At 36.8% G+C, this 26,121-nt stretch overlaps 1 protein-coding gene across 5 annotated transcripts in view; it reads left to right on the forward strand.

The window, feature by feature from the left end:
• HEATR5A (HEAT repeat containing 5A) overlaps positions 1-24,176 on the forward strand; it is a 154,883-nt gene extending 130,707 nt beyond the window's left edge. For 2 of the 5 annotated variants that reach the window (XM_021004274.2, XM_021004278.2), the window contains 5 exons: positions 196-468; positions 9,975-10,199; positions 18,162-18,316; positions 20,761-20,974; positions 22,550-24,176. In XM_021004274.2, coding sequence (XP_020859933.1) covers positions 196-468; positions 9,975-10,199; positions 18,162-18,316; positions 20,761-20,974; positions 22,550-22,854 — 1,172 coding nt within the window. In that variant the 3' untranslated portion in view covers positions 22,855-24,176. The other 3 variants (XR_013485420.1, XM_021004277.2, XM_078151399.1) reach the window with 3 other exon arrangements.
• Positions 24,177-26,121: the final 1,945 nt, after the last annotated feature.

A 26,121-nucleotide genomic window follows, 5' to 3' on the forward strand; every position in this document is an offset into this window, starting at 1 on the left:
TTAAAGCATCCAAGCTAACTAAGAATAAAGTGTTCCTTCCCCTACTGGAACCTAGTTTTAAATGATGGAACCTGTTAGTTCTGTGATTGCACTTTGTTTCAGACTCATCAAACAAATACCCAGATTGTATTTATGTTTACTTTAGCAAACCAAAGGCTGGAATACTTGTCAAACCTTAATTTTTATCCCTTGTAGTTGATGATGGAGCTGCTGAAAAGGAAACCCTGCCAGAATTTGGAGAAGGAAAAGACACAGGAGGACTGGTACCTGGAAGATCTCTGGTGTTTGCAACATTGGAACTGTGTGTATGCATTCTGGTCCGGCAACTTCCAGAATTAAATCCTAAACTGACAGGTAGTTCAGGAGTAAAAGCTGCAAAAGCACAGATTCTGTCAGAGGATGGAAATAAATTGGTTTCAACAGCATTAATTATCCTCTCTGAACTTCCAGGAGTGTGCTCTCCTGAAGGTAGGATGTGATACATGAATTTCTTTCATGGATTGGGAAGTGGGAAATAATATTAAAAGATAATGGTGTCCATCTGAAGAAAGAACTATGGTGTTTAAATGCAGATCGAAGCATACTATTTGCTATTTTTTTTCCTTCTGTTGTGTTTTGTTTCCTCTTTCTGGTGGTTCCTCCTATTGGTTCTAATTCTTACTTACAACATCACTAAAGTGAAAATATGTTTAAGATTGCGCACCATCTTAGGGAAGGAAGGGGAGAAAAATTTAAAACTCAAAAGCTTATGGAAGTGATTGTTTTTTAATATCTATCTGAATACTTTATTATAAATAATTATAACATTGAAACATTAAAAATTAATTTAACTGTAAATAGAGAAGGTGATTATAAACTTAACATTTTCCCTGTTATTTGCCTTAATTTAGAAACAAATCTTAAATCTAAATTAGATTACTCTTGCTAGCTGCTGGCCTAGAGTGACACAAATTACCTTTGTATGCATGCAATTCTTACCTATAAAATTAAAAGTCCAATAAAATAGTATAAAAAGAATCCATGATTATAACAACAACAGTGCTAACATTTGTCTAGTACTTTAAAGCTCTTTATACATATGTATTATTGCATTTGATCTTCACAACAACCTTGGGAGGTAGGTATTATTATTACTATTATCCCAATTTATAGATGAAGAAACTGAGGCAGGCAGAAGTTAAATGTCTTTCGCATGGTCACATGGCTAGTGAGTATCTAAAGCAGTATTCAAACATGGATCTTCCTGACTCCAGCGCTTTTTCTACTGTGCCATCTCGTGACAATATACAGTCCACTATAGGAAACATTGTGGAATAGACATTCATGTAATAAAATATGACATTTTAAAAGTTATCGGTCTACATTTTATTTTATTGGGTTTTATTATGTAGAATTTTGTGTAGTCAAATCTCTCTACCTTTTATTCTATAAATTGTATTTATTTGATAAAAATTGCCTCTTCTCTAAGTGAGATATATTCAGTTTTATAGTCTTTTTTAAAGATTTTCTTTTTGAGGTAATGGGTTGAAGTGACTTGCCCAGGGTCACACAGCTAGTAAGTGTCAAGTGTCTGAGGTCAGGATCTTCCTGAATCCAGGTTCCATGCTCTATCCACTGCACCATCTAACTGCCCCCTTTTTTTAAAGATTTAAGTCAGTGATTGTGTTCACATTTATAGTACATGATGGAAATTTGTTTTTTAGCACATTATTTTCCCAAATATCCTTGTTAAATAATACATTCTTCCCAAATTTTTATTTTTTATAGGTCTATCAGACATCACGTTTGTGTATTTATTTCATTCTTCTAGATTTCCTATTCAGTTTCATTGATCTAATTTTCTATTTTCTGCCCAATACCATATAGTTTTTGGTCATAGCTGCTTTGGACATGCAAGTTCACCTTTGGCAACTTTGTTTTCTTTTTCCCAGAGTAACCCCTTGATATGTGTCTTTTTCCCCATATAAATTTTGATAAGATTGTATACACTTCTACAAAGAAATACTTTGATTAACACTGTATTAGCTCACAGTCAGCAAAAATTTATTAATCCCTCTTTATGGGCCAGGCACTTTGCTGAGGACATTTTGGATACAAAAATGGTCAAAACACAAAAACAGGCTCTGCTCTCAAGGAATAAACATACATCCTAATGGGTGAGACAGAATGCAAATAACTAGATAAGTAGAAGCTATATACAGAGTAAATGAAGATAATCCTAACACATACACACATATAGACATAACCTCTTAAAATCCTTCAGTCCCAATCCAGGTGCCACTTCATCAATGAAGCATTTTTCTCATTCCCCCAACTGGCCTTAATCTCTCCTTTATGGAACTGTCATAGCATATTGTACCACTTCTGTATTGTAATTTGTGTTATATCCATCTGTGTCCTATCTTATCTCCCCTTTTCAGTTTTAATCTCCTTGAACTGTAAAGATTTATTCAGTTCTGTACTCAGAGTGTCCAGCACAGTGTCTCAGTGGACACTCAATTCTTTGTTAAATTGATTTGAAACCCATGTTCTCCCCATAATTAAAGGCCCAGCTTAACTCAAGTCTTTGGGAAGCCCCTATTAATCTTTGCTTTATTTAACCCTTATTAGCATTTCTTATCTATAACCACACAATTAAGCTGTCATAATCTCTAATTTTATACTTTGTTCTCTGATTGCTTCTCATATGTCTTAACAGTGGTATGAAATTGTTTTGCTGAAGAGGAAAACCAGCTGCCCCTCCTCTCTGCCTCCTGCCTCCTGTGGGTAGATACACATTCTCAGCTCCTCCTTTCAGGAGTCCCTTGGCTTAAGAAAAGTCAGTGCTTTACTTAGATTCCAGGAGGAGGAAAGATGAGGCTATTTAACTTTTTTCTGAAGAGAGAACAATGGCAAAGAGTTGCCTGAGACCCCGCCTTCTGGGGAAGCTTCCTACCCTTCCCACCACATTGTCGGTTCGTTTGTGCTCAGTGGAATACTTGGTGTGAGTTCATAGTGTTCTCTGCTTTGGGACAATTTAATAACCCATCAATAAAAACTTTTTTGGATTATTCGCCTTTCTTTGTGTCCCCAGTGCTTAGCATAGTACCTGGCCCATAATAAGTGCCTGGCTTAATAGACGCTTTTTGATTGATCTAGCCCCCGAGGTGATTGAAATCCTTGCCATTAGAGGTTTTCCTTTTCTTTCTCTAGGTAGCTGAATTTAGTCTCCCTTTTGGCTGCCTTTGAGCAAGTTAAATACAGAGTGGTAATACACAGTCTTAGCTTAAGAGCTAAGCTTAAGGAGCAGCTGGGTGGTGATACTCACTACCTGTGTGACCCTGGGCAAGTCACTTAACCGTGATTGCCTAGCCAAAAAATAAAAAAGCTAAGCTTAAAAGCTTAAGAGCTTTTATAGACTGGGGGAAAGATGCAAAATGGACTTCAAAGATGGAGAAATAAGCTTTGGTTTGGATACTTCCTTCTTAGGAGAAGTAGAGGAGGAATGTCACTTTGTTGCTCTTGGCTAACAGGACAGCTGTAGTTTTTCTCTTCTCGTAGACCTTTTTGCAACACCTCAGCCTGAGCAGTGAATGGTAATGGTAATAAGAGCAACAGCAACTAGAGTCCTTCAGCTCTCTTGTCCTCTCTCCTTTTAACCTTCTTTCCTTAATGAATTTGGTACATGGCTCACAACTTTTTTCTCTTCCCTATCTCCTCTCCTTATATTAGGAAACTTCAACATACATACTGACTCTTCTTTAAATACTCTAACCACTCAGGTCCTCAACTTAATCACTTCCTATGAGTTACTCCTTCCACCCTATCTCAACCACACACAGAGATAATCTTCATCTTTCCATCACTAACAGATAGACTACCTGCCTGTTCAAGAATTCTGAAATATCCCTATTTGACCATAATCTATTGGTTTTTACTTCTCCCTCTGCTTTTCTTTGTTTCTTTGTTTTTTGTTGGGTTTTTTGTTTGTTTGGTTGGTTGGTTGGTTTTTTGGGGGGTTTTGGTTTTGGTTTGGTTTTTTAGGTTTTGTTGTTGTTGTTGTTGTTGGCTTTTTGGCTATCAGGCAGTCAGGGTTAAGTGTCCAAGGCTGGATTTGAACTCAGGTTCTTCTGACTCCAAGGCCAGAGTTCTGTCTACTGCACCACCTAGCTGCCCCTCTGCTTTTCTTTAAAACCCTACTTTTGGTCTTCACAGTGCCCTTTAATCTCTTGACCCCTCAATTCTCTCTCAGGCCCCATACTAGCCACCCTCTCCTCTTAACCCCATCTTGATCTGTTGGTAAAGCAGTTCAGATCTATGCAGTCTTCTCTTTAATCTCTATCCCCTTTATATTGCCAGTTACACTCAGCCAAGCCCCAACCTTGAATCATTCCCACTATGTCCCACCTTCATTCCTACACATATGCTGCTGAACAAAGATGGAGAAAATCATGCGACCATTTTGACTGAGTCCACTACAGATTTATCTTACACAATCTCAACTGGGCTCTCACTAATGCTGGGCAATCCTACTATAAATACTCCCTTATCAACTCACTATCCCACTCTTTACAATGGCTCTTATTTTTTCTCTCATGGAGTTGCAATGAGCAATAAAAGTTTGCCAGGACTCAAACCATATATGAGAGATTGCACTTAACATTCTTCACTTATTTCAGATCCGTGCTTTTCCCAGTTTGTCTTAATGCCAAATAATATAATAAATCCTGACTTATCTTAAACATCAAATTGGAAAAGACATATTTCACTTAAATTGTGACCAGAATGAATTCAGTTACACCTGGATCTGTGTTCCAAATGGTATTACACAGAATTTTGGGTTATAATTTTAATACTGTAGTATTATATTTTACATAGATGCTATTTATTCCAAACATTTCATATTATGGGGTCCACTATTTCCAGCCAATCCATTGCCAAAGATTGTAAAAGTGGCAATCTGATATTAGGATTTAATCTACCCTAGTTTATCACACTTAAGTGCACTTTTTAATTTAGTTCAAATTTTATTATAAGTTCCCACTAAAATAAACACATGACATTTCACACAACCTTCCCTCTTAAAGCCAAAACTTTCTCAACCCTTTCTGTCAACATACTTAAACTGTCTCATAAAAAGATCCACATCTTCCTTATTACCTTCAGATTCTTTTCTTATGTCATCCATTACTTTGTTCACTCCTTAAATTCTCCTTAAAAATTTTAGTATTCAATGGTGTTAAACAAAACTAATGACCTATTAAAGAATTTGATTCTTAAGGTACAAATGTTGGCCCTTAATATGTCTATAACATTTAAACTGTTGAATTATTAACATTTCTGTTATTTGCTAAGAAATGGAAACACCAAAAATCCTTTATGATGCATTTAGCCCTCACAAAATTTTTTAACAACTTATAAAACTTGGTCTATTCAAGTAGTAGTTAAGTTCTGGTATATTATTTACAAAAGTAGCAACAAAGCGTTTTCAAGTTACTTTCAGAAATAAGCTTCTCTTGTGTGGATAAGAAGCAATACATTTCTTGTGAAATAAAGAAATCTATGATAAAATGAATAGGAGTCTCACATAATTTATAGCAGGATTTCCAATTTCACAATACACATACCGGTTCAAAAAGTTACATTTACATTGATCAGTGCTTAATTTTAACTTGTATGATTCTCTAAATATCAAAGTAGATAGTCCAGTCAAACTCAGTTACCTTTTGGTTGTATCCCAGTTCACAAAAGACTTTCCCCTTTTTCATGAGCCAGGAAAGGGTTAAGTGCCGGTCAAGTTCTGAAGTGCAAGCCTTGAAACTTTCACTGATACACCCCCAAACCTATATAATCAGTGAAATAACCTTCTTCTCTAGCTGTAAAACAATAAACCAGTTATTCCAGGGGGCAGAGGGTGGGGAGGGGTGATGGAAAGAACTTGACCACAGCTCAGAAATGTGAAGGAAGAGAAGAAAAAACTTTCTAAAAACATGTTAGCTAAGAAGACACAGAGGGACATATAAGCACAGATACAAGAAACACAAAGAGACCAACAACTTAGCAGTGCTGAAATTCCTTGCTAGCCTAGGCTTTTGATCTACAAATCAAGTTAAATTGCACATCTTTGCCAATCTGCAGGTTTCAGGGCCATATAACTCTAAAATTTGGCCTGCAGTAGTCTCCTTAGGGGGAACAAAGCCATCTTTGGACACATTAGTTCCCATGGGGAACATACAGAGACACAAACAACAACAAAAATAACCCTAAACTTTTGTATTTCCAATTCATACGCATATATCTGTATATTTTATCTTATTTATTTCAGTCAGTCAGCCACCCAGGAGAACTAAGGCACTTACTTTTAATGTGCCCTCTTTGACTGCGTCACTTTGGCCAGCACCCTGGAAATAGGGCCAAAAACCCAGCCCTCTTAGTCCACTCCAGAGGCTCAATAACCTATAACAGGGCTCTTCCCAAGCCCTCTTTGGCCCAGTCTTCCAGCTAGGGATAACTAACCCTAGTTTTATCCTAGGTAGGATAATCTTTATCCAAACATCCAGCCCAGTTATCCGAATTGGATTCTCAAATCCACATCAGCTGGAATACCCTTAACCAGATAAGGCCTTACCTTTGTCCCCTTTTACCATGCATAATCTGCTATCTCTTGTAGTTAGGAACTCAAGCCAAAGACAGGGGATTTTGGGGTATGAGTGGAGAAGTGAAACTCCCCAAACCAGATGCTGGTACCTAGCCCTGCCTCTGACCTCTCTGGCCAGTCTGAGTCACTTTCTTTCATCATAGCCCACCGCTGCCACCATTTGTCAAGAGGCAATCACAATGTCATGAGACTTCTTTGATAACCAAGTTTATTACAAGGGAAATGAACATGCATGTGGAACCCAACCAGTTCACAGTCCTTACAGAAGTTTGTATATTTATGACAGTACAACAAAAGGAGGAGGAGAAAACAGGAAAGGGCAAGGCATGGGAGGGAAGAGGTACAGTAACCTCTCCCTAAGGGGAGGAGCAAGGCAATGGTAAGAGTCACATTCTTTTCTTTTGGGAATCACTAGGCTATGAAGGTAGGAGGGTCCACATATCTGCAAAGCATTATCCCAGCCTGGCATAGACTGGCTGGCGCCTGTCTTGGTTTTCAAGGACATACGAGGAGATCGACTTAGGGTGCAACCATAAATTATGTCAGCTCAGGGGGAGCTTTGTCCTTGGCACATTCAGGGCCTTCTGCATACTCTGGGTCCAGTGTCTCTGGAAAATGTGACAACTCAAAAAGACAAATTCGGAGGACTCCTTAACAGTCCTCATTCTCCATGATTTTCTGCAGCCTTTGATGCTACTAATCACTTTCCCTCCTTGATAGTCCCTTCTCTCTAGGTTTTCAGTATACCACTGTCTTCCTATCCGACAACTCCTCTGTCTCCTTTGCTGGATCCTCCTCCAGGTCACGCCCTCTAAGTGTACCTCAGGGTGCTGTCCTGGGCCCTCTTCTCTCCTACCTTTATACTCCTTCATTTAGTGATCTTACCAGCTTGATTACCATCTCTGTACTGAGGATGCTCAAATCTACCTTTCCTGCCCTAGCCTCTCTGCTGACTTGGCTCGCATCTCTGACAGATCTCTAACTGGATAACCAGTACACATCTTAAACTCAACATGTCTAAAACAGAACTAATTATCTTTCCCCCTCAACATTCCCTGCCTCCTACCTTCCTTATTATTGATGAAGGCAACACTAGCCTCCCAGTCCTTCAGGTTCACATCCTAGGAGTCATCCTGGATTCCTCACATCCCCAGTATCCAAGCTGTTGTCAAGGCCTGTCAGTTTCACCTTTGCAACATCTAATATTCTCCCTTCGTTCCTCTGACACTGCCATCCCTCTAGAGTAGGCCCTCATTACCTTAGGCCTGGACTATTACAGTAATCTAGTGGGTCCCTCCCCATTCTAGTTTATCCTCCATTCAGATAACTAAGGTGATTTTCCTAAAGCACAGAGCGGATCATGTCATCCCCCTACTAAATAAACTCCAATGGCTCCCTGTTACCTCCAAGATCAAATACAGAATGCTGTGCTTGGTATTCAAAGCCCTTTATAACATAGCCCTCTGCTACCTTCTAGTCTTTTTACACCTTTCTCCCCAACACATATTCTTACATTCAGTGACCCTGGCCTCTTGGCTGTTCCATCTCTTGACTCTGGCATTCTCTCTGACTGTCCCTCATGCCTGGAATGCTCTTCCACCTCCACTAAAACAACTGACCTCTCTGGCTTCCAAGTCTCAACTAAAATCCCTTCTTTTACAGGAAGCTTTTCCTGGCTCTTAATTATAGTGCCTTTCCTCTCAATTATTTCCTATTTATCTAGTATAGAATTTACTTTGTATATTTATTTGCATATCATCTTTCCCATTAGACTGTGAGCTCCTTAAGGGCATAGACTCTTTTGCCTCTTTGTATCCTTAGTGCTTAGCACAGTGCCTAGCAAAGAGTGGGTGCTTAATAAATGTTTATTGGCCGGGGGGGGGGGCAGCTAGGTATCACAGTGGATAGAGCACCAGCCCTAAAATCAAGAGAACCTGAGTTCAAATCTGGTCCCAGACCAAACACTTGACACTTACTAGCTGTGTGACTCTGGGCAAGTCACTTAACCCCAATTGCCTAAAAACTAAAAAAAAAAAAGAAGAAGAAGAAATGTTGATTGGTATATTATTACTTTAGCTGACCATTATCACTGGTCATGAAGGCTCTGTCATCACAGTTGAAAGCACTTAAGCACAAAGGCTGTGGCAAGGGGCACCTGCAACTGCAGTTCTGCTTCCTCACAAACTGTTGCTACAGTCTCTCTGATAATTAAGCCACATTTCCTTTCTCTAATATATTACCCCACAGAAGAAATCACCTGCCCTTTCCCTCTTTCTTATGTAGAGCAAGGGTTAAGATTTCCATCATAGTCCCACTGCTGTCTTTAGGATCGAGTAAATAAATATCAATAACATGTGTATGACCTGTTTTCAAAACTAGATCTTAAGGGCCTGTGACCAAGCACATATACACTAAGTCCTTTCTTTTTTTTTTTTGGCTAGGCAGTGGGGTTAAGTGACTAGGCCAGGGTCACACAGCTAGAAAGTGTCAATTGTCTGAGGCTGGATTTGAGCTCAGGTCCTCCTGACTCTCCAGGGTCCGTGCTCTATCCACCCTGCCACCCAGCTGCCTCTACACCAAGTCTTAAAAGAACAATCTAGAAAAAAAAAAGTATATGTTGATTTGAAGTGAATTACTAAGTGGCATATATTTAATGAATTTTATTTTTATAAAGCGTTATTGGTTTATAGAATCAGTTTTAGAGGTGGAAGTCAACAAATCAGCAAGCATTTATTAAGTGCCTACTGTGTACCAGGACTTTAATTTATCCTAACTACTCATTTTACAGATGAGGAAACTGAGGCCCACAGTGATTAAATGATTGTCTAAGATCATACAGGTAGTAAGTAACAGAAGCAGGATTTTATCCCAGGTTCTCTAATTCTAAAATCAGTGATCTTTCCATTATACCATATTTTCAACTGATATATCAAATGCAGATAAGTAATGGCATTTAATACTATCAATTCTGATTTATCGAAAGAGGTGATTTAATTCTTTTCTTAAATAGTTCACAACTTTGAGATTCTGTTTCAACTAAAAACTAGATATACTACATTTTTAAAGCACCAAGTATAATCTGAAAAATAGATTCTGTATTAAAAACATTATTGTTAAAGATACCTTAAAAAGATCATATCACTGATCTTAACAATTAAAATCCTTTAGCAAGAATATCCCAATAGCAATTTGTTGTGTTTTAACTTGCAACAAGTATTGCCATATCCTGATCATTAGATCATAGATTTAGAGCTGAAAGGGACTATGTTGATGTGGCTTTTTAGGCATACTATAAACATGTGAAATTTAAAGTAGGAAAATGTATTTTTTCTTACAGGAAGCATTTCAGTTCTACCTACTATTCTATACCTTATAATTGGGGTCCTCCGAGAAACTGCTGTGAGGTTACCTGGAGGCCAGCTCTCTCCTACTGTTGCAGCTGCTCTACAGGCCTTGAAAGGAATATTGTCTTCTCCCTTGGCTCGAGCAGAAAAGAGCCACACTGCTTGGACTGACCTTCTTCGAAGTGCTTTAACAACAATCCTAGACTTCTGGGATCCAGGTAATTAAGGCTTTGTCGATCAACAAAAACTTGTCCAGTTTTCTTTTTAGGAAAACCTCTTGTATAACACTGTGGCTCTCAAATTTAAATAAAGTTATAGCAAATTCTGAAATCTTTCATTTGATAAAACTGTCTATATTCATTGTATATGTGTTCCATAGGAAAGGCACACGTAGGTAGAAACCTAAGGACATAATTGTTCACATTTTAGTTCTATCTTTAACCTTTATAGGAACTAAATGTCATGTAGTCTTGTCTTGAGGAACAGCTGAGACAGTATGTTGAATAAAAATAGAAGAACTGTCAAGCATGACTGATTAATCACCATCCATCAGGGTTCAGTTTACATTTTTCTTTGCGGTTTGCATTTGCAGCTGTTTAAGCATTTTTAAAAGCTCCTAAATATATTAGAAAATTGTCCTTGCCTCCATTGCACTGCCATTATAAAATTCAAAGTCTACCCTATCCTATTATCACCTAATGCAGCATTTTATTGAAGCTAGTTCTCTCTCATTGAAGTCAGGTTATGTTATTATTCTGTTATTCTGTCTACCTAAGTATCCTTCCTTCTGCAGTTAATGGAATGGCATTTAGGTATAGCTTTCTAACCAAAAGATAACTTTTGCTTTGCTTTAAAAATGAGAGTTACTGATGGATGTAACTTACTGACTTTATTGCCATGAGGTTTGAGTTTGCTGTTCTGGCTATTCAGCTAAACTGGTTACTTTTCTTTCCTTGTTACTAGTATTATCTGATGCCATGAAGACTCTGTTACTTAGTCTACTCTATTTATATGGTATTTTGTTTTCCTATGAACAGTTAAAGTGCTTAAAGCACTGCTTTAAAGAAGTAATTTTTCTAAACATTCAAGAGTGTTTTAAAATCTTAAATCCAGTACTAAAATTCACTTCTCTTATTTTTATTTAAATAAAAAGGTTAATACAGTTTAAAAGAGGATACTCCCTAATTATATAGTGACTACACAACCGTATTTTTAAACTCATTATGATAATACTCAAATTCATGTAATTTTTTAATGAAGATTTCAGATGAGGAAAAAAATGTGTAAGTAGGCATAAAAGCACGTGAGTTGTGCTTTCAGCAGCAACATTAAAAAATTATTCATTAACTACACTCAGGCTAAATGACACTAAGCTGAATGCTAGGTTTTATAAAATGTAGGTCAGAGCAGGTCCCTGTCCCAGAAAATCTTAGAGGGTTTTTTTAATCATTTTTATTGAAAGTGGGTAGGTAGGAAAAAAACTAGAACCATTTAAGGAAGGCTGACAGTAAGTTTTTTATTTTTATAGATTGATGGAAGCGAAAACCACAAAGGAGTTTTACTCCTACTTTGACATCAGGTTCTACAAAAACAGTAAAACAGGCAATTTCTTTGACTAGAATTAATCTATATCATCTATGAATTCACCCAACAAAAGATTGCTCCTAACACAGTGTTTACTCAGTTATGTGTCTTTTTATCCCCGATAATAGCCTTTGATAGCATAATTAGTTATATCTAAGTCTCATTTTTATATGGGGCATGTTGCTCTTTAGTGCAGTATATCCTGTACTTTATTCAGATACCCAGAAATCCTGTGGCAGGGGGCATAGCCAAATTGATACATATTTCAGATCTTTTTTATGTCTTGTCTTTCCTCTTAAGCTTCATTGTGTTTTCGTTAGACATTTTTACCATATCAAAGTATAGATAATAGAAATATCATCTTTCTCCATCTATCTAGCAACTATAGATGACAAATAAGTTGTTTATATGGCCCTACTTAAACAATATTTACAATCTCAAAAAACAGTATGTTTCTATTTTTGTAATTTATTTGTTATGATGGGTAAATGCTTTGTCAAGACCACAAATTATTCTAGAAACATGGGCCAAAAAACTTTTAGAATGGGCCTGTTCATTTATCTTTAAGAAAATCCAACTGCTACAACATATGCTGCAGAACTTTAAAATGTCAGATTAACTAGCTCACGTACTATAAAAAGGTCTACTATTGTTGCTATTGCTACCGCGGACCCAATAAAGGCACTAGTACTTTAAGGGGATTTTACACCTATCTCAGAAGGACATAGGAGTAGGGAAGGGCACAAGAGTTTTAGAAAAGTGATAGTAGGATAAAGAAGATTCTCACAGAGCTTCATCTCCTTGAGAGTGAAAAAACATATACTAGTTGATTAAGATATAGTCATATTCATAGAATTGAATTACAAGGTACCTAAAGTTCTTCAGTTCAACACAAAGTATAAGTCCTCTCTACAGTGTCCCTAATGTATGATTATTTGGGCTCTTTTTTGAAGACTTCCAGGGATAAGAATTTACTAGTAGTCCTAGAAGCAAGCCATTCTAGATATAGGCGCCTCTCTCTGTCTCTGTCTCTGTCTCTGTCTCTCTCTCTCTCTCTCTCTCTCTCTCTCTCTCTCTCTCTCTCTCTCTCTCTCTCTCTCCCCCTCTGTTTCTCTCTTGACAACTCTTAATTCATGTGAAGGAGTGTTTTAATTGTTTTAGTTTTGGGAGTTTTCTTTGGTTGTTCTTTTTTGTTTTTGTTTTTGGTTGTTTGATTGTTTTTACCATAAATTGAACCAAAATCTGATTCCTTCATATCTTCATGAACTGGTCCTAATCCTACTCTCTGGGGACAAGCAGAGTAAGATTATCTCCCAGTATGACAGTATTTGAATATTGGATGCAGCCTATCACCGTCTCCCTAAAGTATACTGTTATCTGAATTCTCCAAGTGCCCTCCAGATCCTCCCTTCTTTTCTTTGAACATGTTTCCACTTGTCAATTTCCCTGTCCGTACGTGGCATATAGAATGGAATACAATACTCAGATGTGGTTTAGCCAAGGCAGAACACAATCACCTTTTTTCAGTCATCAGAATTCTGCCTTTTCTCCATACCATTCTCACCCCCTCACTGAGAAAAAAAGAAAAACAAAATCTTGGTTTTATTTATGAATATAATTAAGCAAAATGCATTTCTGCATTTGTCCATGTACAAAAATGATATGGCTTATTCTGCACTATTTAGTCCTTCACTTCAAACAGGAGATGGTAGGATTTTTCATCATTAGTCCTCCAGAATCCTGGTTGATCATTATGCTAATCAAAGTTCCTAATTCCTTCAAAATTGTATGTTGTTACTATATTGATGTCATTGTATAAATTATTCCCCTAGTTGTGTTCACTTCACTGTCAGTTCATACAGGTTTTCCTAGGTTTCTCTGAAACCTTCTCCATCATTTCTTACAGCAGAATATTATTCCATCACTCTTATATGCCATCCTCGTATTGTTCAGCCATCCCCAATTGATAGGCACCCCTTTCAATTTCCAGTTCTTTGCCAACACAACAGGAGCTATAAGTATTTTTGTATATCCTTATTTAGACTTTTTTTTGCTTAGAACTAATCCCTCCCTTAAATTACACTGCCTGTAATTCTTCCTTCTTCCCTTCCCCCATTTCTCTACTGCGTGAAATATATTTCTGTACTGAACTATGTGTGTCCATATGTGTTTGTATATGCTGCTCTCCTTTGACTAGTTCAGATGAGAATCAAGTTGAAGTATCAGCCACTCCCGCCAACCCTTTCCTCCTTGCTTGTATAGATTATACTTGTATAACCTGATTTATGTAAGGTAAACTATTCCTTGCTCTCCTAATTTACTTGTGGTATTAGCCTTTATTTCTAATTCATGTATCCATTTTGACCATACCTTGGTATATAGTATAAGATGTTGGTGTGTAGCTAGTTTCTGCCATTCCAGTTAGTCCAATTATTCTTAAATTATCTTTTTTCCCAATCACTTGTATTTGCTGTGAGATACTTTGTATTCTTGTCTTTTTTTTTAATCTTTTGACATTGTTTTATTTCTTCTTGTTAATAAAAGCATTAGCTTCTTTTTGGTCCATTCTAATTTTCAGGAAGTTTATTGTGTAGGTAAAGTTTATTGCTTAGGTACTTGGGCCAAGCTGTTAATTCCTTTTCCTTTTTTTTTTTTGTCATATCTCTCCTCTCTTTTTCAGTTTTTTCCTCCAGCACTGATTTTTTTTTAATTTCTCGCTGCATCTGTTCTAAGAATGCTAGTTGAATATGTGCCCAAGGTGCTTGTAGGTGTTTTGGAGTCATTCTCCTGGGTTTGTGTCTTGAATGTCCCAGTCTCCTTAATAGCTTTTTATGTTGGGATTCTTTTTTGGTTTGCTCATTCTTACAGCCTACTTCCTTACTTTTAAGACTTGATGTCTGGATTGGTCCTACCACTGTTTTCTTGGGATACTGAGTACTGTATTATTCCAGTAATCCCTAGGTGCTACCAGATCCAGTCTGATCCAGGGCAAAGTCTGGTTGTTGCCCGTCTAATCTGTGTTTTTCAAAGGTTCCTGACCTGTATTTGGGCTTGAGACCACTGCCAGACTCAGCCCCTGTCAGCCACCTGGAAAGTTCCACTTCCGTTTGATCTGAGATCCCTACCCTTATTATTCCTCTTTAGACTTTGGGCTAGAAGCTGGAACTGAGACCAGGTTCTGCTCTCCAGAGTTGCAAGCCACACAGTTGCTGCGTGTGTCTTAACTCACTCCTTGCTGAGTGCATGCTTAGTTTCTTGCCCCAGAATACCACTCCAAAGCACAGGTTCATTTCTCATTCTTTTCTGGATCTGTATCCCAGAACTGGGTAGTGAGCAATAGAACTACCAGTTGGCACGTATTCTTGTACTCTACACACCTTTGTGCTGAATCTAGGATCTCATGGACTGCTGCTCAGCCTGTCCCTGCACCTGGTCAGACCTTCATCCCATGTATCCACATATTTCTTTGTCTCCTTATGTCAGACTGGGCTGGAAAATGACTCATTGTGTTTTTTGTCTTGAATTTCCCAATCAGGAGTTAGTCTGCTGCATTTTTTAGGTCTGTTTAGAGGATGGGGGCAGGCAGGGTGTTGGTTTTTAGTGGGTGATGTAAGGGGTAGAACTTGTTATTTTTCTTCCTGCTACTCCGCTGTCTTGGTGAAGTAAGCCTCTGTGAGACCTCTTCTCTGAGACAGTAGTTCTGAGATAGCTATGAGAGTACGTTACTAATATGGCACCTGAAGTGCGGGAAGAAGCCTCATATCCAGAGAACACTGCAGCTTTAAAAACAGAAAGTTTTCTCATAACTCTTTCCCTTTCCATCTTACAGAAGGATTTACAGTTAGCCTCCACGTGCTTGTTTATTGACTGTAGCACCAACAAGCATATAGTCTGTGCAGATCACTAGAGCAGACTCTTTACCTGTCTGTCCCTGGTGGAGCTACAGCAGTCCTCTGTTGTTTGTGTCCCCACCTAATTATTCCTTTTGGCAACTACTTTTTGCAGCATCTGTACCCTGAAAAGCTTAGGAGTTTCAGTCGTTTAGACCACCAGAAACCTTTTGTCTTTCCTCCTGGTCTGTCATCTCTCAGGTTTAAACTATCTGAATTAGTAGATACCAAGACCCTGATTGCTTCAAATCAACCAGAAGGCTTAGTTAGCAGATGGCTTTCTAGGCCTCTGCTTCTTTTGAGAGAGCCCAACTAGATGACCTCTGAGGTCCCTTCCAGGTCCCTAAGTCTATGTTCATATCAACCCTCCCAGGAAAATTCCAAGTACCTCTTTTGTTGCCTGCTCACTAAAGACATAGTAAAAACAACTTAAAATTAGCTTCATTTTCATAATTTCAAAAAGTGGCTTACATATTTTCTAAAGGAACTAATATCCTGAGATCACTGAGATGAGGACTTATTAAAGTGGCACAGTGGATAGAATGCTGGACCTGAAATCAGGAAGACCTAAATTCAAATCCATCCACAGGTACCAATGAGCTGAGTGACCCTAGGCAAGTTGCCCTCTGTCTGCTTCAGTTTCCTCATGTGTAAAATGGGGATGATAATAATAGCACCTACCTTACAGGATTGTTGTGAGGATAAAATGACATATTTGTAAAATACTTTGCAAACTTTAAATTGCCGTAAATGTTAGTTATTATTAAAATAGCATATTTTTATTCATAGTATTTTATTTTGACTTTGTGTATGCTGTTATATCATATTAATAGGCCTAGCCTAATTTGTCTATGGTTAATATTCCTGAATAGTATTACTTCACAATAAACCAGGCCTAATAGTTTATTAAAATACGAAAATTAAAGTATGGCTTAAATTGAAATGCAAAAGGCTCTACTTTTGCTTCCATTCTACATTCTAAAATAACAACTAAGGAAAGAGCCCCACGTGATTTTTCTTTTTTTTTCTTTTTTTTCTTTTTGGTGAGGCAGTCAGGGTTAAGTGACTTGCCCAGGGTCACACAGCCTAGTAAATGTCAAGTCTCTGAGGCTGGATTTTAACTCAGTCCTCCTGACGCCAGGACCAGAGCTCCCAAGTGATTTATGCATACAACTACTGCTTTAAGGATTTTATTTGTTAATGAGATATGTCATTGGGAGTCTCAGTTTTAGATTTTAAGGATTGTTGATCACTTGTTTCAGTCGTGTTGTACTCTTTTTTTGTTTGTTTGTTTTTTGTTTTCAGGCAATTGGGGTTAAGTGATTTGCCCAGGGTCACACAGCTAGTAAGTGTCAAGTATCTGGTGTAAGACTAGATTTGGACTCAGGTCCTCATGACTTCAGGGACAGTGCTCTATCCACTGTGTCTCCTAGCTGCCCCCTATGTTGGACTCTTCATGACCCCATTTGGGGTTGGATTTTTTAGATTTTTTTTTTTGGCAAAGATATAGGTGTGGTTTGCCGTTTTCTTCTCCAGCTCATTTTACAGATGATTTGCCCAGGGTCAAACAACTAATATGTGTCTGAGGCCAGATTTGAACTCATGAAGATGAGTCTTCCACTCTACTGCTTCCATATAGCTGCCCAGATTTTACCTTTTAATACCATGTATCCAGCAGAAAATTTATTTTTAAATTTTTATTTTTTATTTTATTTATATTTCTAAATTTTTTAAGTGTCCCAAGAATTCAAAGTTATTCCACAATAGAGTGCATATTCCAGAAGGGTTTGAATTTCTTAGTTTTTCTCCATTTGGAAAATTAAATATGAATCTAATAGTACTTTTAAAAAATTTTTTTATTTTTTCCCAACTACATGTAATAACATTTTTTAACTTTCATTTTAAAAAATTGTTGAGTTCCAGATTCTCTCCATCCCTTCCTCCCATCCAGACAGTTTGATCAAGATTATACATGTGCAGTCATGCAGAAACTTATTTCTATATTAGCCATATTGTGAAAGAAAACACAGACCAAAAAAAGAGAAGAAAAATAAAGTAAAAAAATAGTATGCTTTGGTCTGCATTCAGATTCTATCAGTTCTTTCTCTGGAGGTAGATAGGATTCTTCGTCATAAGTCCTTTGGAGTTGTTTTGGATCATTGTATCATAAAGAAAACTGTTAAAACTAGAATAACTTAACAGGCACATCTTAAAATCTGCGACGTGGCAAATGTTTTTGATTGTTCTCCTGACACACAGGTGGCTCTACGGCCTCATGTCTGCCCAGCACGTGTGCACAGGCAGAGGGCATATGAATTCTCAGGTTCTGGCTCTGTCCTTTAACAGCTACTGATTAGTTACTGATGGTACTTCAGACAGGACAAACATTTTACACTGGTAAAGTGGAGTTGATGTGATGGGTGAATCTTGAAACTTGGATGTCACTGGGCTCATTTTGAAGCACCAGATAAGGAAGAATGATGGAGAGAGGGGACAGGAGGGTGGAGTGTGAGATTTAGAACAAGAAGATTTAAGTCCCAACTGCAGCACTTCCTGCTCCATGATAAATCACTCAACCTCTCTGGGCTTTGGTTTCCTAATCTGTAAAAGATGAAGGGTTTGGACAAAGTGGCCTGTGGCCCCTTCTGGCCCTCAGTCTAGAATTCTGTGTTCAGAGCCTGTCTCTAATGGATCGTTTCTCTTTAGTAGATGGAGCACAGCAAGAACTCGATGAAATCAGCCTACTTACTGCCATAACAGTATTTATCTTGTCTACAAGTCCAGAAGTGACCACCATCCAGTGCCTGCAGGAGCGCTGCATAGAGAAGTTTAAACTTACACTTGAGTTAAAAGACCCAGTAGTAAGTGTACTTGGTAGATTAAACTCCCATAATGCTCTTTTCCAATCTGCTACCTGCCTGCCTCCCTCCTTTGAGGGACCAGATTTTTCACTGAATTGCATATTCCTTCCAGCGATGCAGATTGCACCCCATCTATACCTGCCAATACTACCCACCTCTCACTTGTGTCCTCCCTCAAGAGTGCTTCCTGATACTCCATGCCTCCTTTCCCATGACAATTGCACAACTACTTAGATTCGCAATCTAGTAAAATCTGCCCTAGATTATGCATCCCACTTTAAGAACCCATGGTCATCTTCAGGCCAAAGTACGGTTTATGTTTATGGAAAATGCCATGTGATAGAGTAGGAAGACTTGGGAGTCTGACTGGAGTCAGAAGACTTGGGTTCACATCCCGCCTCTGATATTTACAACCTGTATGACCATGGACAAGTCTCTTGGCCTTCTTGGGCCCCAGTTTCCTCATCTGTAAAATGAAGGGATTGGCCTCTTGGGTCCCTTCCAGCTCTAGAGCTGGGTTCCTGGGATTTGGGGACTTCTTTTTTATTCCTTTTTGAGTGGTGAGACCAAATAGTTTCAACTAATAATTGGAAAGGGCTTATGGCTCAGTTTTTGAAAAGTTTGATGTTAAAACATTCTCTAGTGTTGAAGTTTACCCATCTTTTAAATATGAACACCAAACAACTTGAAATAAATTTGTTTCAAGATATTTTCAAATGATAATTTGTGATTTTTTACATTAAGACTTCACAGACAACCTAAGGAAGAATCAAGTCTGTTACTTCAATCATACCTCACTTGAGGTGACTACAGAGTAATGAAATTGATTTCACAAACCCCACACAGAAGTCACTATCATTACAGAGTTACTAAGCTTAAATTCCTTGTGCTCACATAGAACTAATAAATTCTATTTCTAAAATAAAGGATCCATGGATAGAGCACGGGCCCTGGAGTCAGGTGGACCTGCATTCAAATCTAACCTCAGACACTTACTAGCTGTTTGACCCTGAGTAAGTCACTTAACCTGATTGTGTCTCTCCCCCCCCCCCCCATGTAAAAATGTTTAGGAACCAGTTCTCATTCAGGCAATCAGGGATAAGTAACTTACTTGCCCACAGTCACACAGCTAGTAAGAGTCAAGTATCTGAGGCTGGATTTGAACTCAGGTCCTCCAGACTCCAGAGCCGGTAGTTTATTCATCATGTCACCTAGCTTCCCCAACCAGTTCTAATTCTTAAGAAGAAATGTAAATTACACATCTCACCCTTAAAGATATTCAGATATATTTTCAAAAACCAACTTTTTTTTTTTTACCCCATGGAAACACATAGCTTTATGGTACCACTTCCATGTAGTTTGACACAGCCAGTCAAGTACAGACCTTAATCTTAAAGGAGCTATGTTATATAAAGGTATATAACTTGTGTATTCTGATTACAATTTCTTGACATCTTCCTCAAACCATAAATTTGTTATTTAATTTAATTTTTGTTACATTTTAAGTGCTAAGCTGTCTCTCCTCCCTCTTTTCCTCACTTTACACTAGAGAGGGCCACCATTTCACATATGTGTGTATGTATATATGTAAAATCATATTGAAACCATATTATGCATACTTGTTATTAGTTCTTTCTATAGAGGAAGATAGCATTTTCTTTCCTAGGTCTCTTGTAACTGATTTTAATACTTACAAAGTCAGAATAGTTTAGTCATTCACATTTATTCTTTAGACAATTTTGCTATTACTGTATGCAACATTCTCTTGGTTCTGCTCATTTCACTCTTTATTATTGCATGCAAGTCTTCACATGTTTTTCTAAAATAAGCTTGCTCATCATTTCTTACAGCACAGTAGTTTTCCACCACATCATGTACCACAACTTGCATTCCCTAATTGATGGGCATCCCTTCAATTTCCAGTTCTTTGCCACCACAAAGAGAGCTGCTATAAGTATTTTAGAACATATCAGTTCTTTTCCTTTTTCCCTGATGACCTTGGGAAACGGACCTAATAGTGGTATTGCTAGGTCAAAGGGTATATACAGAGTTTTATAATTCTTTGGGCATAATTCCAGATTGTTCTCCAGAATGGATGGATCTCAAACCATAACTTCAAGACTGAAGTAGTATATGTGTAAACTTGCCCTCAAATATTTGTCCTGTGTCTCCCAAATATTTCTAGAATCATCTTCATTGAGAAAGGAAAAATTTGTATTTCACGTTATATAAAGTTCGAATATGTTCTAGAGCTTGGATTTTGACTACTATAAATAAATTGTGAAAAGTTTTCAGGTAAATAACACTGATTTTCTAGGTTCTTGCACATCACATTTTCATGGTGACTTTGTTTTAACTACTAAAGTTCTCAGAGTTTTCTTCTGTTGTTTGTCATTCCTTTTTTCTTTTCATATTGTAATTGTCCATATGTTTTGGCCTTTTAGGTACAAATCAAGTGCTATCAGTTGCTACTTTCCATTTTTCAGTATCCAAACCCAGCAGTATCCTACCCTTACATTCATTCATTAGCATCGCCCATTGTGAGAAAACTTCAGGAGACAGATAGAATAAAACCTGAAGATGCTGCTGAGCTTCAGGCAATTCAAGAAGGTATCAAGGTCTTAGAAGCCCTGGTGGCTATGGCTGAAGAACAGCACCGTAAGTACTCCCATCATCCCACCTCTATGCATTGTAGTTTAGCTGTTATGAAAAGTTTGTTGGAATAAACAATTATAAATTTTAATTTTGATGTACTTTGAAACAGAACAGAAATCAGAAAGTCATTTGTGTTATATTTTGCCACATCCTTGTAATGTCGTATTCAATTCAGAAAACAATGTATATCTGTTCTGTTCAAGGCCATATATGTGCTAGGGGCTGAAGGGAATACCAAGAAAGCAGCCCCCTGGAGCTCATAGGAAAGATTGGAGAATCAGTGACATAAGAAAAGGTATTTGGAGGTGTGAAAGTAAATGTGATGTCCATGGGGGAAATGTAGGAAAAGAAAAGAACAGAACAAAGGGCAGAACTTTTAGAGAAACCAGCATTTTTGAGGTTAGGAGGATGAAAAGAGGAGCCAAACGTTGTATTTATGAAGCAAGGAAGAAAACCAGCATGGCACAGTGGGAAAGATCCTGGATTTTAATAGTAACTATAGTAATAAAAAACAATAACAGCTAACATATAGAACCTTGAAGATTGTAAAGCATTTTATGTAAATTCTACCCAGAACATGGGTGCCAGATCAGCTTCAATGACTTAGTCTCTGGACCTCAGTTTCCTCATCTATAAAATGGTGATGGTGGGGTTGGATATTAGATGGCATCTAATATGCTGTCTTTCAGACCTTTTTCTATGATTCTGTGAACCGTAAAAAGGAAGAAAAAAGAATCAAGAAAATAAGAGTTAGATTTTGCAGAGGTCAAAGAAAATAAGGAATAAGAAAAAAAACCATTAGTTTTTATATTTAGGAAATTACTGGTGACCTTTGAGAAACTCTTCTAGGAGAGTGTGGATAGAGAAGCTACATTCATAGGGGTGGAGGAGTGAGCAGGTGGTGAGAAATTAGAAGCACCAATGATAGATAGCACTTTCTGGATATTTGGCAGTGAACGGGAAAAGAGAACTGGGTAGCTGGAGGCTAGTAGTTGAAGTTGAGTAATTGTGAAGTCAGATATTAGGAAGGTCATCCTGGCATCTATTGAAGTTGCAGAGATTAGCACAGGACAAAGAGGAGAACTATGAAGTTGGTACAAAAAAAATCATTAATGAAAGTAGAAGAGTGCTCTTGGAATTTAGAAAGACAGTAGTATCATCAGACTTGTGGGCTTCCAAAGAGGGAAGTGACAGTGATAATAACAAGTGATAGTGAGTCATAGTGACAGAGAAACAGGTGTAGTCTAGAATTGGCAGTGGGCAGGAAATACGATGCCAAACTTTGCCTCTTCCTCTCTTAGTAGGATAGATGAGAGAAGGAACAACCATTCTTGGAGAGGTTTGCAAGGGAAGAGATGAGATTAACAGTTTTGGAAAAGGACAAGGACTTAGAGAGGTTTGCTTACCATAAAATAATTGTGTCTTGGGAACAGAAGTTAGAGAGGGATTTTGTTTTTCTCCCCTTAGGAATAAAAATTTATCTCCAAAGAAAATTAACTTTATATAATATCATGTCATTATTAGCATATATACTGTCCACTGAAGATAGGGTTCATGTTGTGTGTTCAAATTTTACAGGAGCTCAACTGGTAGCTGGCATTCTCCCCATTCTTATTTCCTTTCTTCTGGATGAAAACACTCTGGGCTCAACATCCACCACAATGAGAAACTTACATGACTTTGCCTTGCAGAATCTGATGCAGATTGGTCCCCAGTATTCATCAGTTTTTAAAAATATTATGGCTTCTTCTCCCACAATGAAAGCCCGTCTTGAGGCAGCTATAAAAGGCAATCAAGAAAGTATCAAAATCAAGACGACCCCTAAATATATCAAGAGCCCTGGAAAAAATTCAAGTATTCAGTTGAAGACCAGTTTTCTTTGATGTTATCTTACCTGAATTACAAGCATCAAATATTTGGATGGAGAGTTGATGCCTTTTCATTTCCATTCAAGGACTAGAGTAAGATTTTAGGCACAAATACATTTGGAAGTCTGATTTGTTCTTAAAGAAAATTGATGAAGGACTTTTTTGTCTTATATGATGTTGACCTTTTAACTCAAGGTAAACTCTTAAAAATGAAAGATGGGTCATGAATGTTAATTGATAAGATTGTACAAGAGCTGTGTCAAAATCATTACCAAGAATTTCAGGAAGAGATCATGAATTTAAAATATATTCAGAATCTGTGACTTTTTTTTTAAGAAAATGAAATGGATTTCTTCTGACAGTCGAAGCACATGCAATATATTTAGTACTGTGATAGATATAGATTTAACTGTACTGAAGATGGCTACAGTTTACAGTCTATCACAAATGCTAATTTTAAATCCTGTCCCATTAAGTAAATATATTAAAATGTTATTGGATTCCTCAAACAAGATAAATTATTGTAAAGCTAATTAAACCAGATGATTAAGGTAATATTGATAGTTTTAATTAAATTCTAATAAGGTCTAAAATTATCCAGTATATTTTAGTACTACACAAGTTTATTGTGGCTCTATAGCAGTGTGACTTAAAGCTTGGTGTCTAAAAAACTGACATGTTTTTCAGAATGTTTTTGGTTTAGTTTTGTATTAATCAGTTCAGATGATGGAAATTTGCTAATCCTGTATGGAGTTAGTAGTTCTCCACTTCAAGTATATTTTAAATGAGTTTGTTTACTCTAATCCTAATTGTTTGGCTCATTTTAATATGTTGCATATGTTCATATTAATAAGTTTAATATACATATAAATTCATATCCATCTGTTGGGATCGGGAGTGAATTTACAGAACTGTCAGATTTAGTAATGACTTTCATGTCATAAACGAGTATAAATAAATTTTTGACAAGGAACATATTTTATTATAGAAAGACATATAATAACACTAAGAGCATATTGGCTACTCTTCAGTGTTTTCTAACTGTTGGTGGTCTTTGCCTTTCCCCTTCCATGCCAGTATTATTCTGCATAAACCAAGCACTGTGTCAAAATAAGCACAGCACTTCCTCGCTCATAACTAAAAACTGAAGTGATAGTGGTACCTTCAGAATTGGGAAAACACACTGGGGCTCAGAATATGTGATGTACTGTATTTTTATTATAAGTTTTGTATATATTTACTATTGTAAATTGTACAGAATTAAACATTTGATCAAAGTTCTAACCTGAAACCAATTTTTCTAATTTACATAAATAAAGCTAATTTTCTTCATCATAGTTGTATTTTAAGTTGTTTTACCCAAAAGAGAAAATGGTGAGTGACTCATTTGCTTCAAGAATTAGTTGTTTGGAGCAAATAACTTCAGTATTTTGTGTTCTGATTTAGATGAATTCAAAGTGATAACTTAAAACTACATAGTTACTTCAGAGACATCTTTTCTTTTTTTTTTTCTCCTTATGAGGGTTAAGTAAGATATGCTTGTCCTCTAAAAGTTTCCAGGTTCATTCCTTTTAATGAATAGATAAATAAATCCCAAGTTGGGTTGTTTGGAAGTAAACAATTCTATACATTATCTTTTATTTTGTGGTCTTGCATGGTTAGATTATAAAACAGTTATTTGAGGGCAACATTTAATAGCTTTAGATGGAAGGGGTCATGCTTATCAGGAGTGGTAAGGGGTCATTTCTGAAGTGTAAAGAATTTAATCTTGGAAAGCTTGTCTTGGATATCTTTTCTAGAAATTACTTGCATAAAAATTTCAGTGAACTAGATTAGCATTAACTCATCTATTGATTTTATTCTTTCGGTATAACTTTGAGTACACTTGGCCCTAAAAACGAACTTTAAACTTTGCGTAACACCAAAAAAAAAAGGTAGAGCTATACTTAAATAATCTTTTAAGAGAAGATGCTAGCCAAGACTAGTGGAAGTTCAGACTACAAATATTCGTACAAATAGTGTTGGTGATGACGATCTCTATATGCAGTTACATATTATTCATAGATGAACAGTAATTTAGTAGCTACCTTTAAAGATTTGAGATATAGTCATAAGATGGGATTGGTCTCTAACCTTTACAAAAAAAGTATTTGTAAAAATAGCTAGATACATTTTTTTCTGATAAAATAATTGATATTTACAACTTAAAATGCTTTAGGTATTCTTTATATCTTCTAATAAATTTGTGATAATTTGGTGTTACTTTAATTAGTTTACTAATATTTTCCTAATTAAATTTGCTAGTTAGCAAGTTGGGAAAATTTTGTTTTACATAAATCTCCAAGTGGTGTTTATGGAAACGTTGTTTTCAAATACTCATGTTCACAATTCATATAAGTAACAGAAAATGTGATGAACTATTTTTGCCTTTTTATATTGTCCCTAAAAGGAAAGAAATAGCAATTAAAACTAACTCAGCTCTTTGTTTTAGGTTCAGGGTGCTATCATTTTGATCTTTTTCCCTAACCATGAAAAAAAAACAGGCTCTTTTAGTGTTCTCCATGATCAAACTTATAGTAATATCTTTGACAGACCTGGTTTCTGTTGAAAGAACATTTTTTCATATAAAGATATGCTTTACTAAGCAAATTCAAACATAAGATTAATTTTGGTTAAGTGATGTCTTTGCCTTGATTTCCCTTGTACAAATAATAATTTAATAAAATTATAACTGATAAAATATTACCAATAATATCAAAATATTGATGCCCCTCAAAGTAACAAAACTTTGCCGTAATCAAGAAGTTACACGCATGCAACAAAAATGAAGATAAAAGGAGAGTACAAAATTAAGAACCCTAGCAATATATTGTTTGCTTCCCCTGCTGGTTCTTTAAAACAGAGTTTTAAAATTCAGCAGTTTGGCCAAGTTTTTCATCACCCTCAAAAGCAAACAATAGAATTAATTCTTTTACATTTTTTGCACTTTTCCTATATAAAACTTAACTTCTGAAAAAAAAAGAGCTTGGTATACGTTGTTATAGACATTCATCTCAGTATTTTTCTAGTATCCTGTAACAGTCTCATGTATTATTGTATTATGCCTTTTTAGTTTCATGATTGAACCCTAATGGCAGGTCTCATTTAGAGCCTGGAAAAGACTATGTTCTCAAAAATGGTGTGCTAGGCATTCCAAGAACAACATGATGGCAGAGTATCCTCAAAGTGGTGTTAATCACAAGAAGAATGCCTTAAGAATCCATTGGCTTCTCATCCCAAAAT

The sequence above is a fragment of the Phascolarctos cinereus genome, unplaced genomic scaffold, assembly GCF_003287225.1.
Source record: "Phascolarctos cinereus isolate Bilbo 61053 unplaced genomic scaffold, phaCin_HiC Scaffold_3;HRSCAF=262, whole genome shotgun sequence".
Lineage (NCBI taxonomy): Eukaryota > Metazoa > Chordata > Mammalia > Diprotodontia > Phascolarctidae > Phascolarctos > Phascolarctos cinereus.